The sequence below is a fragment of the Chiloscyllium plagiosum genome, unplaced genomic scaffold (genome assembly GCF_037043375.1).
Source record: "Chiloscyllium plagiosum isolate Xiang-an unplaced genomic scaffold, Cpla_swu_hap1 HiC_scaffold_28, whole genome shotgun sequence".
NCBI lineage: Eukaryota > Metazoa > Chordata > Chondrichthyes > Orectolobiformes > Hemiscylliidae > Chiloscyllium > Chiloscyllium plagiosum.
The window spans coordinates 13,736,772-13,752,645 of record NW_028270166.1 but is presented as its reverse complement, the minus strand read 5'-3'; the positions used below and the strand labels follow the sequence as shown (position 1 = coordinate 13,752,645).

General features: G+C 40.3%; 1 protein-coding gene across 3 annotated transcripts in view; it reads right to left on the bottom strand.

Moving 5' to 3' along the window:
• LOC122565387 (proprotein convertase subtilisin/kexin type 4-like) overlaps positions 1–13,031 on the bottom strand; it is a 43,116-nt gene extending 30,085 nt beyond the window's left edge. For 2 of the 3 annotated variants that reach the window (XM_043721318.2, XM_087976005.1), the window contains exons 1-5: positions 12,501–13,028; positions 10,376–10,480; positions 8,839–8,931; positions 4,128–4,256; positions 1,972–2,048 (exon numbers count right to left, since the gene is read on the bottom strand). In XM_043721318.2, the coding sequence (XP_043577253.1) occupies positions 1,972–2,048; positions 4,128–4,256; positions 8,839–8,931; positions 10,376–10,480; positions 12,501–12,668 (572 nt within the window). In that variant the 5' untranslated portion in view covers positions 12,669–13,028. Of the gene's footprint in view, positions 1–1,971; positions 2,049–4,127; positions 4,257–8,838; positions 8,932–10,375; positions 10,481–12,500 lie in introns of all 3 variants that reach the window. The other variant, XM_087976006.1, reaches the window with a different exon arrangement.
• Between the last annotated feature and the right edge of the window lie 2,843 nt (positions 13,032–15,874).

Below are 15,874 nucleotides of genomic sequence, written 5' to 3'. Positions count from 1 at the left end.
GCGCTGCTGCCTCACAGCACCAGGGACCTGGGTTTGATTCCAGCCTCAGGCAGCTGTGGAGTTTGCACATTCTCCTCATGTCTGCATGGGTTTCCTCTAGGTAATCCAGCTTAATCCCACAATTCAAAGATGTGCAGGTTAGGTGAATTGGCCATGCTAAATTGTCCAGAGTATTCAGGGATGTGTAGGCTAGGTGCATTAGTCGGGGGAAAACAGTAATAGGATAGGGGAATGGGTCTGGATGGGATAGTCTTCAGAGGGTCAGTATGGACTTGTTGGGCCAAATGGGCCATTTCCACACCATAGAGATTCTATGATAATATATCCATTCCAACAAAGTTCTTTTGTATTCCCTGTACGGAGGACTATATTAAAAAAAAAGGTCCTTACGTGATAGGCAATTGACAGTTAACGTGATGCAGGTGGCAAATGTCTAGGCAGGAATATACTTGAATACACAGTGTCTATTATGAAAACCCCCAAGAAAAAGGAGATAACAGTCTGGTAAACATCATGAAGCCATGAGGACCAGGGAGTTGACCACAAGTCTGGCATCTCTAGCCATTCAATGATTTAATCCATTGGTTTAATTGAAAGAGTATGTAATTAAATGGGTTGGTTCATAAATGTTCGTAAAAGGAGGGATGAAACAAAATGTATGTTTTCTGTTGTTCGGTGAAGACCTCTTCAGGTTTTCAGAGGGTTTTCCCCCCACTGAATTTCAATAAACTCCGATGCTAGAAGTGAACTCCTGGGTGTCAAGTGAATCATTTGGTCATTCCATTGCAACATGCCTAAATATATTATTAACTACTCCTATTTTAAAATCAAACAAAGTTTATTAAAATGGATGCAATGTATCTTCAGCATGAGCTTCACATAGACCTAAATAAGTATGAGTATTCAGTCATCCAGGGATTTTCACATCCCTTTAAAAATGAATTAACAAAATTTCAAAAACAGCTTGTCTGGTTAAGCCTGAATTTCTCCAAAATATGTACCACTAATTTTCCACTCTATTATTGTCTCTATGGATTGGAATAAGGTCAGCTAGAATATGAACTCCCTCTTTGGGGCTATTGGCCTGGTCGAATCAGGGAGCCCTGGCTGACACGTAAACAGGAGTGTCAGAGGTTCTGTACACTCTAGGAGCCAACTGTGAAATTGCCAGATCAGTGTCACATACTATGCATAAAATCAATATACTGGCCTTCATGGAATTATTTCAGATTCTCTCAGCCAAACCTACAGCTGTAAACACAACCATAGAAACTGGAAATCAATCTACACCACCCACTTGTTTAGAGAAAAGGACTCTGAACGTATGGAGTTAAAAAGGAAGCCAGTGTTGCTCACTTTAATGAACAAAAAAAAAAACCAGGAAGCGGCTTCGCAGACAATTCTACCAGAAAAACATCAAGTTGCTGCAAGTTATGTTAGCAGCTAAGACACTAACAGCAATATCTTGAAAATGGATGCTCCTAACAGAGGGTTCTTTCAACCTGCTCCAATTTTAGAGTCAACCAAGAGCCAAGCTTCTAGGAATTAAACTACAGAAAACAGTTAGGATTTTATAAAGGAACAACACCATTTAAAATTAGAGGCCTGCCACCGAAGAGAATAAAGAGACAGCCAATCCATACTAGTTGAAAAGGTGTTTACGCATGGGTAAAGATAGACATACTTGAATTCAGGGTCAGGGGATAGGGGTTAGAAATAAGTAATCTGTACCATACACGTGCGCACACACAGTCTGTTACAATAACGAGCATAAGTGTCAGAACCTTAACATTGAAAGAGCTTTGCAACTGCAACAGGCCTGCCTAACTGTGGTGATTTAGATTCACTTTGAATTGCTGTATATCTGTATTTGATAGCTCTCTAAAAAAGTAATCATTTTATATAATGCAGTCTATTAGATAGTGTGTATTTAGTGCTAATTCAGCTGGAAACCTAGTGTAAAGAACTCACCGATTTTCATCGTTAAAGTTATATCTGGGTTGGGGGTCAGGATCATCATCATTTATATCAAAGCTTGCTTTAGGGTCCTGCAAAAATAAAAGATTTCAAATCTTAAAAAGATTGCAGAGTTTTGTTTATGCTTTGTGAAACTAACATCATAGTAACTATGAACTGAACACTGACCTCTCAATATCATAACTGAAATCAGTAACATATTCAGCAAACAGAAACACATGCACTATCAGGAATAGACCATAGGAGATTTTCTGCCCCTAATATTTAATAACCAGGAAGGACTCAAAATGATAATTGCAGTGCTCCTATATATATATATAAAAAAAAAAGAGTAAACAAGGAGCCTGCTTGGTCTTCAGATAGACAATCTATTGCAAGCTAGGATCCACCACAGCTATAAAAACCTGAAGAAACAACCACACTGAAGAGATACTTATCCATCTGCCTTTGATATTAATTTAAATATTCTGCCAAGATGTGCATTTGCACATGTACAGTATGAAAACTTGACAGCCAAAAGATTTCAGTGAGTAGTGAGGATCTCAAAAACACTGTTGTTGAGGCATTCATAGGGGCTTTCAAAAGGTAATTTGGATAATTGTCTGAAAGATAGAATAATTGAAGGACTACAGGGAAGACAAGATAGTGGGACTACTAGAGTGCTCTTACAAAGATCCAGCAAATACTGGATGGGCAAAACAGACTCCTCTGTATGGTTCATTCCTTTCAGCAGTATTCTAACTAAACTCAAGGTGATATCCATACTGATCTCCAACATTTGTTTCTTACGTAAAGAAAAACAAAAAGTTACACTATGTTAGAAGGTTAGGGGAAGTGAGGATCACAGATTCTGGAAATCAGAGTTGAGAGAGTGTAGTGCTGGAAAAGCACAAGCCAGGCAGCATCTGAGGAGTAAGAGAGTTGACATTTTGGACATGAGCCCTTCATCAGGGATCGAAGTTACACAACTCAATGGAAATACCTACTTGAAATATACATGCTGAACGGGTGCTCTTCTAAAATAATTTCTCAGACTTAAGCCTTGTATTATTGAAGTATTACACTTATTTTCAAATGAATCCTCCAAAAACCATTTTCAGGCTATGATCAAATGCAGGGGTTTTTTTTGCATGTGTTTGAAGTATTAATAGTGCATGTACTGTAAAAGTTCCAGAAGGAGATGGAAGGATATTAAAACTATTTCATATAGTTTTCTAGTTAGTGGAAAGCTTTAAAACTTGACCTCTACTGATTTAGAAGGCTTGTGTAATTATATTCAATTTTTTTTCATAGAAGTTAATCAGCTTTCAACATGAGAACTGTAAACTTGAGTCACAAAATTGTATATTTAAGTCTGACCTTAAGAATTGGGCACATATTTGCAAGCAGGCATTTCAGCATAGGACACAACACAAATGGATCAAGAATCTTTCAGGTATGGTACTTAATATGTTTCCCCATCTACCTGCTTAAAATTAAGCATTTAAATTTGTGAACATAAATTACCTCATAGGATTATTCAATTCAAAACAAAAAAGGCAGAAGGGGTTTTCTTTACACCTTAGCCAATATTTTAGATTATATTACTTAGTGTGGAAACAGGTCCTTCGGCCCAACAAGTCCACATCAACCCTCCGAAGAGCAACCCACCCAGACCCATTTCCCTACACTTACCCCCTCACCTAACACTACAGGCAATTTAGCATGGCCAATTCACCTAACCTGCACATCTTTGGACTGTGGGAGGAAACCGGAGCACCTGGAGGAAACCCACGCAGACAGAATGTGCAAATTCCGCAGAGTTGCCTGAGGCGGTAATTGAACCCGGGTCTCTGGGACTGTGAGGCAGCAGTGCTAACCACTGTGCCACCACGCTGCCCCTTTACCAGTTTATTTTTCTCATTCGTTTCTGTCTGAGCACTTCCCTCGATATTTATCGACGAACATTTAAGTTCACTGCCTATGAAGCACCTGGGCCATCCTAAGTATATAGCACCTAGTAAAATGTATAGCAAAGATTTTCTTGTGTGTAAACCTCAATAAGACAAGTGCATTTCATGAAACAGTTGGTCATTTCCCCTTACTTTATTGTAGCTGTTCACAAATGACAGACTGAAATAGTTTTACATGGTACTTCAATTAGAACTTACATAATTTTTGGCCAAGTCTGGATGGTTCTTCTCTATTCCATCATCCAGGATGGATACCACAATCCCTTCACCTGTGTAACCCCGCTTCCAGGCGGACAGAACGTTTAGGTCATTAGGGATCGCATTGTTCTAAATAAACATAAGTTTTTGAGATGCAAGCGTGAAAATAAGTAACCAATATTACTGTGATCCCTGGAACAAGTACATATACTTTACAACAAGTTCCCAAAAAGTATGAACATTTTAACCAAAGGCACAAAAGAAACAATTCACCAAAGTAGAAGTTATCTGCCAGAAGTCAAAAATGAGAGAGACATTGGATTTATTTAAACTCAAGTATCAAATTTTTGAAGCATTGATCATTCATTCTGCAAATAGCAAAACAAAAGTACTGACAGGATTCACTATTTTCACAAAGAGTGGAGCAAGGTTCATGGCTCACATTTACATTTGTTATGCAAGTCAGAGGACGATGTCACCAAATCAGGGTGACCACATAGTAATGAAGGAGTCTGAATGGAGAAGAGTGCTATATATTTCAGATGAAATATTGAAGAGAGGCTCCAACTGCCCCTTGGCATCAATTTACGAGCAGGGGAGTTGACCCAGTGTGAAAACAATAAATGCTGGAGATCACAGCAGGTCAGGCAGCATCGATGGAGACAGCAAGCTAATGTTTCAAGTCTAGAGGACTCTTCATCACAGCAGTAATTTGCTCCTACAGTCATCCCAGTGATTTGGCCAATATTTATCCATAGGAAAAAACCTGATTATCTGGCTATTATCACTGCACTTTGTTGGAACTTGCTGTTCACAAACTGACTGCTGCTTTTCCTCAAAAATAAAGATACCTCATTAGCTGCTTTTGAGACGTTTGTACAACTGACACTCATGGAAAGCGCCATATACTATAAATGCAAACTATTCTTCCAAATTTCATGCTCATTAGAATGCTGCTTTAACCATGCCACACAATTTTCTGCCTTCTTCAACCAAGTGTGTATTGTATTATTTTAGGTCTCTTCATGTCAAAAGAAAAACAAGCATACATTTAAATACAAGTAAATGTGACTGAACAAAAATGTATTTTGAACTAATTAAGAGGTTACTCAGATTAAAAGAAACCAGTTTTTAATTCCAAATGCATTCCAGCAGCATGATCTAATTTTCAATAATTTTACAAATCTAGTATTTTAATACCACATACTACCAAACTCTCGTTGAGTCAACATAGTTCCATAAAGCCCTGCAGCCAAGGTAGGCAGACTTAAGGCAGCCATTTTATAACTGAACTGAGTTGATAAACCTGCACAGGCACCGATGGTGTTGGTTTAAAATGAATTTAAAGATTATAATTTTTTAAAAATGACTTTTGACAACATTGTCGAGAAGTCAGAGTGTGACGCTGGAAAAGCACAGCCAGTTAGGCAGCATCCGAGGAGCAGGAGAATCAACATTTCGAGCATAAGACCTTTGTGATGAAGGGCTTATGCTCAACATTGATTCTCCTGCTCCTTGGATGCTGCCTGACCGGCTGTGCTTTTCCAGAGTCTCACTCTCGACTCTGATCTCCAGCATCTGCAGTCCTCACCGTCTCCAACATCGTAGAGAAGTCCATTATTAATATCTTTGGGGTTACCATCACCACAAACAGTGGCAACAAGAGAAGCTCAAAGAGGCTAGGAATATTACAGCAAGTAAATCATTCCTGACTCTTCAAAACTGGTCCACCTACATCTACAAGGCACAAGTGAGGAAGGTGATGGAATACTCCCTACTTGCATGGATGGGTGCAGTTCTAACAACAGTTTGGGGCAGCACGGTGGCTCAGCATTAGCCCTGCTGCCTCACAGCACCAGGGACCCGGGTTAGATTCCTGCCTCAGGTTACTGTGTGTGGAGTTTGCACATTTTCCTCATGTCTGCGTGGGTTTCCTCTGGGTGCTCTGGTTTCCTCCCACAATCCAAAGATGTGAAGGTCAGGTAAATTAGCTGTGCTAAATTGCCAAGTCGGGATAAATATAAGATAGGGAAATAGATCTGGGTGGGTTACTCTTCAGGGGTTCGATGTGGACTTGTTGGGCTGAAGGGCCTGTTTCCAAATTGCAGAGAATCTAATCTAAATCAAGACAGCATCCAGGCCGAAGCAGTTCACTTGACGGACACTATATCCACAAGCATCCACTCCTCCAACACCTACACTCAAGGGCAGAGTATATGATCTACAAAATGCACTGTGGAAATTCATTGAGGATCCTCAGCAAGCACCTACCAAACCCAAGGACAAGGGCAGCAGATAGATGGGAACAGCACCAATAAATCTCTGCCCAGGCCACACCAGATCCTGACTTGGAAATATATCCCTGTTCCTTCAGTGTTGCTGGGTCAAAGTCCTGGAATTCCCTCCCTAAAAAGGGAATTGTGGGCGAACCTGCAGCCCATGGACTGCATTGGCTAAAGGAGGCACCTTATTCAAGGGCAACTAGGAAGCAGCAATAAATCTTGGCCAGCCAGTGATGTCTGTACCCTCTAAGTGAATAAAGAAACTAATTTCTTGCAACTTATATCTTGCAGTTCACATGACCCAAAAATGAAAAACTGAATTTGTAAGCACTTCATCAACATTTTCAAAGTTAGAAAAGTTATAGAGACAGAAAATGAGGTATGCAGCATGGAAACAGACCCTTCAGTCCAACTTATCCATGAAAACTATTATCCTAAATAAATCTCATTTGCCAGCATTTGGCCCATTTCCATCTAAACTTCCTATTCATATACCTATCCAGATGCCTTTTAAGTATTGTAATTATATTAGCTTCCGCTACTTCTTGGCAGTTCATTCCATACACTTATTACCCACTGCGTGTAAAAGTTGCCCCTTAGCTCCCTTAGTGGGCGGCACGGTGGCACAGTGGTTAGCACTGCTGCCTCACAGCGCCAGAGACCCGGGTTCAATTCCCGACTCAGGCGACTGACTGTGTGGAGTTGGCACGTTCTCCCCGTGTCTGCGTGGGTTTCCTCCGGGTGCTCCGGTTTCCTCCCACAGTCCAAAGATGTGCAGGGCCAGGTGAATTGGCCATACTAAATTGCCCGTAGTGTTAGGTAAGGGGTAAATGTAGGGGTATGGGTGGGTTTCGCTTCGGCAGGTCGGTGTGGACTTGTTGGGCCAAAGGGCCTGTTTCCACACTGTAATGTAATCTAATCAAAAAATCTTTCCCCTCTCACCCAAAATCCATGCCCTCTAGTTTTAGACTCCCCTGCCCAGAGATCTTTACCTTATCCATACCCCTCATGATTTTATAAACCCGAGGTCACCCCTCAGCCTCTGACTCCAGGGGAAAAAGGCCCCCATCTATTCAGCTTCTCCCTATAGCACAAACCCTCCAATCATGGCATCATCCTTGTAAGTCTTTTCTGCATCCTTTCAAGTTTTACAACATCCTTGCTATAGAAGGGAGGCCAGAATTGCACAGTATTCTAATGGTGGTCTAGCCAATGCAGTGTATAACCACAGCATGACCTCCCAACTTCTATACTCAATACTCTGACCAATAAAGGAAAGCATACCAAACACCTTCACTATCCTATCTTCCGGTGACTCCACTTTCAAGAAACTCTCAACTTGCACTCAGAGGTCTCGGTTCAGCCACACTCCCCAGGACCTTACCTCTAAGGTGTACAAGTCATGCCCAGATAGGCTTTCCAAAATGCAACACTCACGTTTATCAGAACTAAACTCCATCTGCCATTCCTCAGCCCAATCATCCATTCGATCAAGATCCTGTTGTACTCCAGTAACCTTCTCACTATTAACTACATCTCCAATTTTGGTGTCATCTGCAATCTTACTAACCATAACCCCTATGTTTACATCCAAGTAATTTTATATTTTAAAAAAAGTGACAAAAAAGAATGGACCCAGCACTGATCCTTGTGACACATCTCTAGTCACAGGCCTCCAGTCTGAAAGGCACCCCTCCATCACCACCTTAGAGCCAGTTCTGTATTGCCACAATAATTTAATCTGTCAACACAGGTATATGGCATAGCATGCAATATGTACTATTAGACAGGATTCCTGTAAAGAACTCAGTACTTCATTTCTACTTTAAAACTAGCCAAGACAGAATTAATGCAAACTGTTAGGAGCTGCTGTGTCGCAGAGCAAGAATCCATTATTGCTTTAATGATTGGAGATTTTCTCATCCAGAAGAGACCAAACTGCTTAAATTGATATACTAGCTCAGACTTTAGAACTACCAAGAATAAATTTCAATGTTTGTTGTGGCCTTGTGACAGATAAATTCAGAGAGCATGAAAGAAAGCCAAGGCCAAAAGAATTCACAGTAATAAAAAAAAAAAGACCTGGGACAGGTATTAGTACAGGTACAGCAAAAGACTCAACAGTTGTAAAAAATATTGTGTCTTGCTAACTTTGTAGCAGTTACATATGTTGACTCAAGCACTCAAAACCAAAGAAAGTCAGACTCCCACAATGCACAACAGTAAAGGATAAAATTGTATTTTTGAAAGTGCCTGTACCAACAAATAACTGCTAACTTAATTCAAAAATTGTTTTTCCTATAGCCCTGGAAGAAGAAAAAAAACATTTCACACTACTTTACAAATCTTTTTCAGATTGAGTATTGTCAAAGCTCACTGCATCATTTTCCACAAGTCTGCCTCTACCCCTGCAAAGTACTCAAACTTACCAAATACCACTGCTTATGGTATAGAGGATCTGAAGGAACAGAAAATGCTCGCTTCTGCCGACTTTTCACTACTTGCTGTTCCAGCCACTTCACCTTAAATAATAAGATAGCCATGTAACTCTTCACATCAGCCAGTGAGGTCAAATTCAGAAATCAGAACTAAAAAAACAATATTGACAAATACCTCAATAATCATTGTTAGCAAAGTGAGGCATGACTTCATCCTGCCAAACTTCAAAAGTTTAGACATACAAACATCAAAATTGCAAATCTCATTTTACTCAAATCAATGTCCATCTTCCAAGAACTTCGTTTCAATTTCACAAATTAAGGTTTTTACTTTGCCACACTACCAATAAGTCCTTATCACAAATGACACAGATGCAACAGAAATAAACTCTAATTCACAGGACATCAGCAATAAATGCTGATCTAGTGGTGTTGGGCTGCATTCTTGAAATGCTGTAATCGATGCAGTGTAGTTACCAAAGGAAATTCAGGATTTTGACCCAACCTCAGTAAAGGAATGGTGATATAGTCCTAAGGATGATACATTGCCTGGAGAGAAACTTGCTTGTGGTCGTGTTAACAAACGGTAGCACTGCAGCGACTTGTCAAGGCATCTTGAGACGATACACTTCCTTCTTAACTGGCAGTGTGTATGATGAAGACGACAGATGGAATGCCCGTTTTGTCCTGGATGGTATCAAGCTTGATAGGGTATTATTTTAGCTGCACTCACCCCAGAAAGTGGAAGTGTATTGAATTATACTCCTAACTTTTGCCTTTCAGATGGTGGACACCCTTTGAGGAGTACTCAAATTAGCCATACCTACAAGACAAGCTGTTCAACACAGATAGATATCATATGTTGATATGTGCACCATTTCCAAAAACAAGCCAGGACAAATCAAACCTAGCCAATCACTGCTCCAGTCTACTCTGAATAATCAAAGTGGATGGACAGTGCAATCAAGAAGCACTAAGAATAACTGGCTCAATATTTGGGTTCAACCAGGACAAATTTGACTCTTAACCTCATTACAGCTTGGTCCAAAATGGGGAGCAAAAAAAAAAATCCAAACTCCAAAAAGCAATGGTGAAAGTGAGTGCCCTTGATCAAATGTTCCTTCTAAGCTATGCGGCCACTCAAAGTACACAGGCCAGCTTACCAATGCAATTCCTGGCATGGACTTCAAGTTATAGCATCTACAAAACCGCACTGCAGAAATTCACCAAGGTTCCTTTAAAAGCACCTTCCATACCCACAACTATACCACCTCAAGAATAAAAGCAGCAGATACAGGAGGAACACCATCGCAACCTGCAAGTCCCCATCCAGACTTGAAAATATATCACCATTCTTTCATTCATTGGGTCAAAATACTTGACTTCCTTTCCTAACAGCACCAACACCCAAAAGGACTGCAGCAGTTTAAGTTGGTGGCTCACCACCATTTCCCCCAGGGTAATAATCTCCTCATCCAATGAGGAAATAATAAAAACTAGTTTGAAAAGGCAATTTAGTGAAATTTACCTTGGGTTCCTTTTCCAGTCGCCTATGTCGGATCTGGTGTGGAATGACAGATCGTTTTGACACTCGTTGGTGTTTAAAATAGTAATAGCGCCCATCATCAAAAACCTTAAAAAACAAACCAACAAGTCAAATGGCTAAATCCAGCATTTACTATTATAGTGAAACTATTTTTCAGAAATCTCCCTACTCTGAAAAGGAGGGGGATTGGGGGGAAAAAAAGGTGGAAAGAGACAGAAGGCAAGCAAAAATTGAGACTTAAAGAAGCATCATTAGTCATTCTGCAAGTCATTAACATTGTCCAAAATGGTTTGGGAGAACTTAATATTAACATTTTGTTTTTACAATTAAAATTCAGTGAAGGATTAAAGCCCATCACATGCAGCAAGTATATATCGGCATAATGTACACTAAATAGCCACATTAAACAAATTCAAATAGGCTTTGGTCAATATGATCAATACAATGGCAAGCTCCAAATACTTTTCATATCATATTTTAAATAGCTCTAAAATCAACCCAAGTTTTTTTTTGAAAGCTATGCAGCTAATGTCATTGTATAACAGACAACACTTATTTTGCACGCAACATTCTGCAGAACAAGCAGTTAATACATTTGGCAGCAGAAAATGGAGAGTGGGTCAGACCCATTATCCTCATAGCAGAGGTCTGCTCCATTAAATCTAAGCCACTAAAAAAAACATCCAAAACCTCCTATTAACATCTCACACCAAAACACCAGCCTCAGTTATATTCCATATTTTGATTCACATTTAACTCAGTTTGGAGTGCTACTGTTAAAGCAGGATTATATGTTTTTTATTAGTACTTATAGTACAAGCATGGACTGGGTTTAAAAAAAATGTTCCGAACGGTGATACTAACATTAAATACCAACTACGCAGAGGCAAAGCAATTGAAGCAGTTGCAAAATTTCAAACTACTACTTCAAGCTCCACATATCTTCCCACAAAATAACGAGACATTTATTCTACGTATTGGGACAAAGACGTTAAAAGGAAAAATTGCAAATATAGCATAGTGAGTTATTACAAGTCTCTCAGTCATTTCCATTTGCTCTCATCAGCAACAATACCTCCTCTTGTTAGAGCTCCCCTAATACTCAAAATGATGAAATGGATTGCCACATTTCTTGACGTACTCCTGTTCTAAAACAATTTTGCAGCTGCTTTAACTTTGGAATTGAAGCACTAGTTTTCAAAAGTTAGAAAGGCAAACATGCCAATACCTATAAATAATTATTTTTGGTACAAAGTTACATTGCACTTTGCTCAAAAACCACAGATTCATGTCAAACTCTGAGCTCAAAAACTGCATGAATTTATGTAAAACTCTGTTATTTCACTTTTTAGATTGGAATCAATCTAAACATCAGGTCATAGACAGAGAACACAGGGGGCTAACACCTTCAACACATTAGCTAGCTATCGCCATTGTTAACAGCTAACCCGAGAATGCAACTTTTTTAAAAAAAGGGTTTTGTGATTTACACATGAAAGAAGTGAAACTATCACTGTATTCTAACAGATGAAAGGCTTAACAGAATCAATTCTTCAATGTATAATTTCAGTTACATCACACTGCAAATTTTTGCTATAAATTCTGCGTTACGATCGAGCCCTCCACAATCACCTGATGAAGGAGCGTCGCTCCGAAAGCTAGTGTGCTTCCAATTAAACCTGTTGGACTATAACCTGGTGTTGTGTGATTTTTAACTTTGTAATACCTATAAATGTATCATTCCCCTCTCACGCTGGTGTTACACCACTTCAACCCGAATCCAAGCATGCAAAGGGATGGAACAAAAAAAAGTGTACGTTTTGTTTGGGCACAATACAAAGTGCTAGAGGAATAGGTCATTCTTCTAAAAAGCCTAATATCCTGGTCAGCATTTGATTTTGCCCTGAACGTGTTGAGAGAAAAAAAAGAGGAAATCCCAGGAGGATCTGGTGATCACATTGTCTACAGGAGCTTGCTGCGTGTAAATTGGTTGCATAGTTCGGCATTAGAACAACATAAGGAAAGCGATTTTTGGACATCCTGCGGCGGTGGAAATTACTGTACACAAACGCCAGCCTTTCAGTGGCATAACCAGCATGAGCCATACCCGTCCTAAGTTGATGAATCCGTGCTTGCGAGCTATCCTTCTGGCTTCCCCTGCCCCACCAGAGATGTAGACAGCCCAGGTGTTGGTGTACGGCTGCTTACTGCTATTAAACTCACTAAGAATACTTGTAAAGAGAACAGCCACCAAAAGCCGACGGATACAACTCATAACGATGCGATAGATTTTCAGGTGGCCTCAACCTAAGTCATTTTATAGCCAAGTCAGTTCCACCGTTGCAAGACCAAGAAGAAACTTGGTGCAAGTCATTAAGGATTTTTTTTAAAAGCTCCAATACAATGCCGTGGGAGGGACAGGAGGCAATAATTGGCTACGGTTTCCAAGATGTCACACGCACGCCATTAAATCATGGATGTCAAGTTGCGGTAATTGTTATTGTTCAAGTTGGTGAGCGGCGCTCACGGAAATAGCCGAATGTTTCCGACCGTGGCCGAAGCGGCTCCGGCCTCCCCACCCCGACCTCGCTCGGGTGTTTTAAGCGGGTGGAGGGAGGAGGAGAAGGGAGGTCAGCTCATGATCGGCCCACTCCGGCACGACGGTTGGTGTTGGGTGACGTCGCCGCCAGATACTCTCGCGCACTAACGGCCGTTGGTTGGCGGCTGACGCAATCGACAGGTGCGCTCGAGCCCAACGGCTGGCTGAACACCTGAGGGGGATGGGATACTAGTTCCAGCGTAACAAGTTGGAGAATGGAGGACTTGTATTTGTTTATATGATCTTGCTCCTCTTCAAATAGATATAAAATCCATATGACCTCCTAAAATAGCCCGCTTTCCCGCCACCACCATCCACAGCAGACAATAATGTGTGCCAACTTCAAGGAGTATTGCAGTAACTTACCGAGAAACCCATTAACGGCCAAATTCCACATCCCACAACCTTTACCGCCTAGAAGGACAAGGGCAATATGCGTAAAAGCAACATACTGCAAGTGCTGGAAATATAAAGCAAACATCTAGAAAACTGGAGAAATTCAGCAGGTCTGGCAGCATCTGTGTAGAAAGAAAGAGTTAATGTTTCAAGGTTGATATGACTTCTTAAACTTAGAAAGTTCTGCAGTAAATGTGTAGGAGCACCACAACCAACTACAAATTCCTCTCCAAGCCACACACTGTCCTGACGGCAAATTATTATTGCTGCCACTGGATCAGAATCCTGAAACTTCCAGCTTAACAGCAGAGTGGGTGTATCTGCAGGATTTGGTGCAAGGTGGGAACTCACCACCACCTTCTCAAGGGCAATAAGGGAAGGTAAATCAAATTCTGGCTTTGCCAATGACACTCATGCTATGAAGCAATTTTTAGAAAGGGCTTTTCTTCCTCTTGAAATTCTCTGTTACCCTCTGGCTTGAAGTTACATTTGTATGGAAAACTGCATAAAGAAACAATGGCTTTTGCTACAAAAAGCTTGCTCTACCTCAGAGTCATAGAGGTGTAGAGCAGGGAAAAAGACCCTTTGATCCAACTCGACCAGATATCCTAACCTAATCTAATCCCACTTGCTAGCACTTGGCCATTATCCCTCTAAACCCTTCCAAATCATATACCCATCAGATGCCTTTTAAATGCTGTAATTGTACCAGCCTCACCACTTCCTGTGGCAGTTCATTTGATACACGCACCACCCGCTGTGTGAAAACGTTGCCTCTTAGGTCCCTTTGATATCCTTCACCGTAAACCTATCCCCTCTAATTCTGGAGTCCCCACCCCAGGGAAAAGATCTTGTCTATTTATCCTATCCATGCCCCTCATGATTTTATAAACCTCTATAAGGTCACTCCTCAGGCTCCAATGCTCTAGGGAAATCAAGCACAGCTGATTCAGCCTCTCCATAAAGCTCAAATCCTCCAACTCTGGCAATGTCCTTGTAAATCTTTTCTGAACCTTTTCAAATTTCAAAACATCCCTCCAACAGGAAGGAGACCAGAATTGTACCCAAAATTCCAAAAGTGGCCTAATCAATGTTCTGTATAGCCGCAACATGACCTCCCAACTCCTATGCTCAATGCTCTGACTAATTTTGATAAGGGATAGCATTACTGCTGTACTTATGGAGGATATTCCTGGGAATATATCCAGGGAAGTTATTTGTGTGTAACTGAGAAATAAGAAAGGGATGATCACCTTATTGGGATTGTATTATAGGCCCCCTAATAGTCAGCGGGAAATTGAGAAACAATTTTGTCAGGAGATTTCAGTTATCTGTTCGAATAATAGGGTAGTTATGATAGGGGATTTTAACTTTCCAAACATAGACAGGGACTGCTATGGTGTTAAGGGTTGAGATGGAGAAGAATTTGGTAAGTGTGTACAAGAAAATTTTCTGATTCTCGTCTTGCATGTGAAAACATACTTCATGGGCTTCATCCCAAATTTTGCCTGTGATGTCACAATTTTATGTTATCAACAAAATTAGAACATTCAGAGAAAGCACCCAATGACTTACAACAATTGACAAACTGTGTGGGCAGGATAAGAGTTGATAAACTCATAGTTATCAAACTGTGATGTAGATCTGCTGAAAACGCAAGGGATGAAATTGAAAGAAATATTAATTATTTAGTAGATTTGACTCTAAAGTCATCGAGTCATACAGCATGGAAACAGACCATTACAAAATAACAATTTACAAAATTAACAGGTTTAAAAACAGAAAGTGCTGAACCTATTCAGCAGGTCAGGCAGTTTCTGAGGACAGAGAAATAGTTAATATTTTAGGTTGATAATTTTCCATCAAAGGGAATAAGAATGTTAAATTTCTCTTAAACATGAGAAGATATAATGACTAAACTTTGGAATTCTCTAATTAGACCACACCTTGCATCTTGTGTCTAATAAAGAAAAATCAAAGATACAGGGAAATAAAATGAAAGAAGTATTGTGTCTGTCAGATCGGAAAATAAGTTACAATTCAATTTTAAAACAAGAGAAGGACGTAGAACATAGAAAATTACAGCACAGTGCAGGCCCTTCAGCCCTCAATCTTGCACCTACCTGAGAAACCAATCTGAAGCCCATCGAACCTATACAATTCCACTTTCATCCATATGATTATCCAACGTTGATTTAAATGCCCTTAAAGTCAGTGAGTCTATTACAGTTGCAGGCAGTGCATTCAATGCCCCTACTACTCTCTGAGTAAAGAAATTACCTCTGACATTGGTCCTATATCTATAACTCTTCAATTTAAAGCTATGCCCCCTTGTTCTAGCCATCTCCATCCAAGGAAAAAGAGTCTCACTGTTCACCCTATCTAACCCTCTGATTATTTTACATGTCTCAATTAAGTCACCTCTCAACTTTCTTCTCTCCAATGAAAACAGCCTTGGGTCCCTCAGCCTTTCCTCATAAGACCTT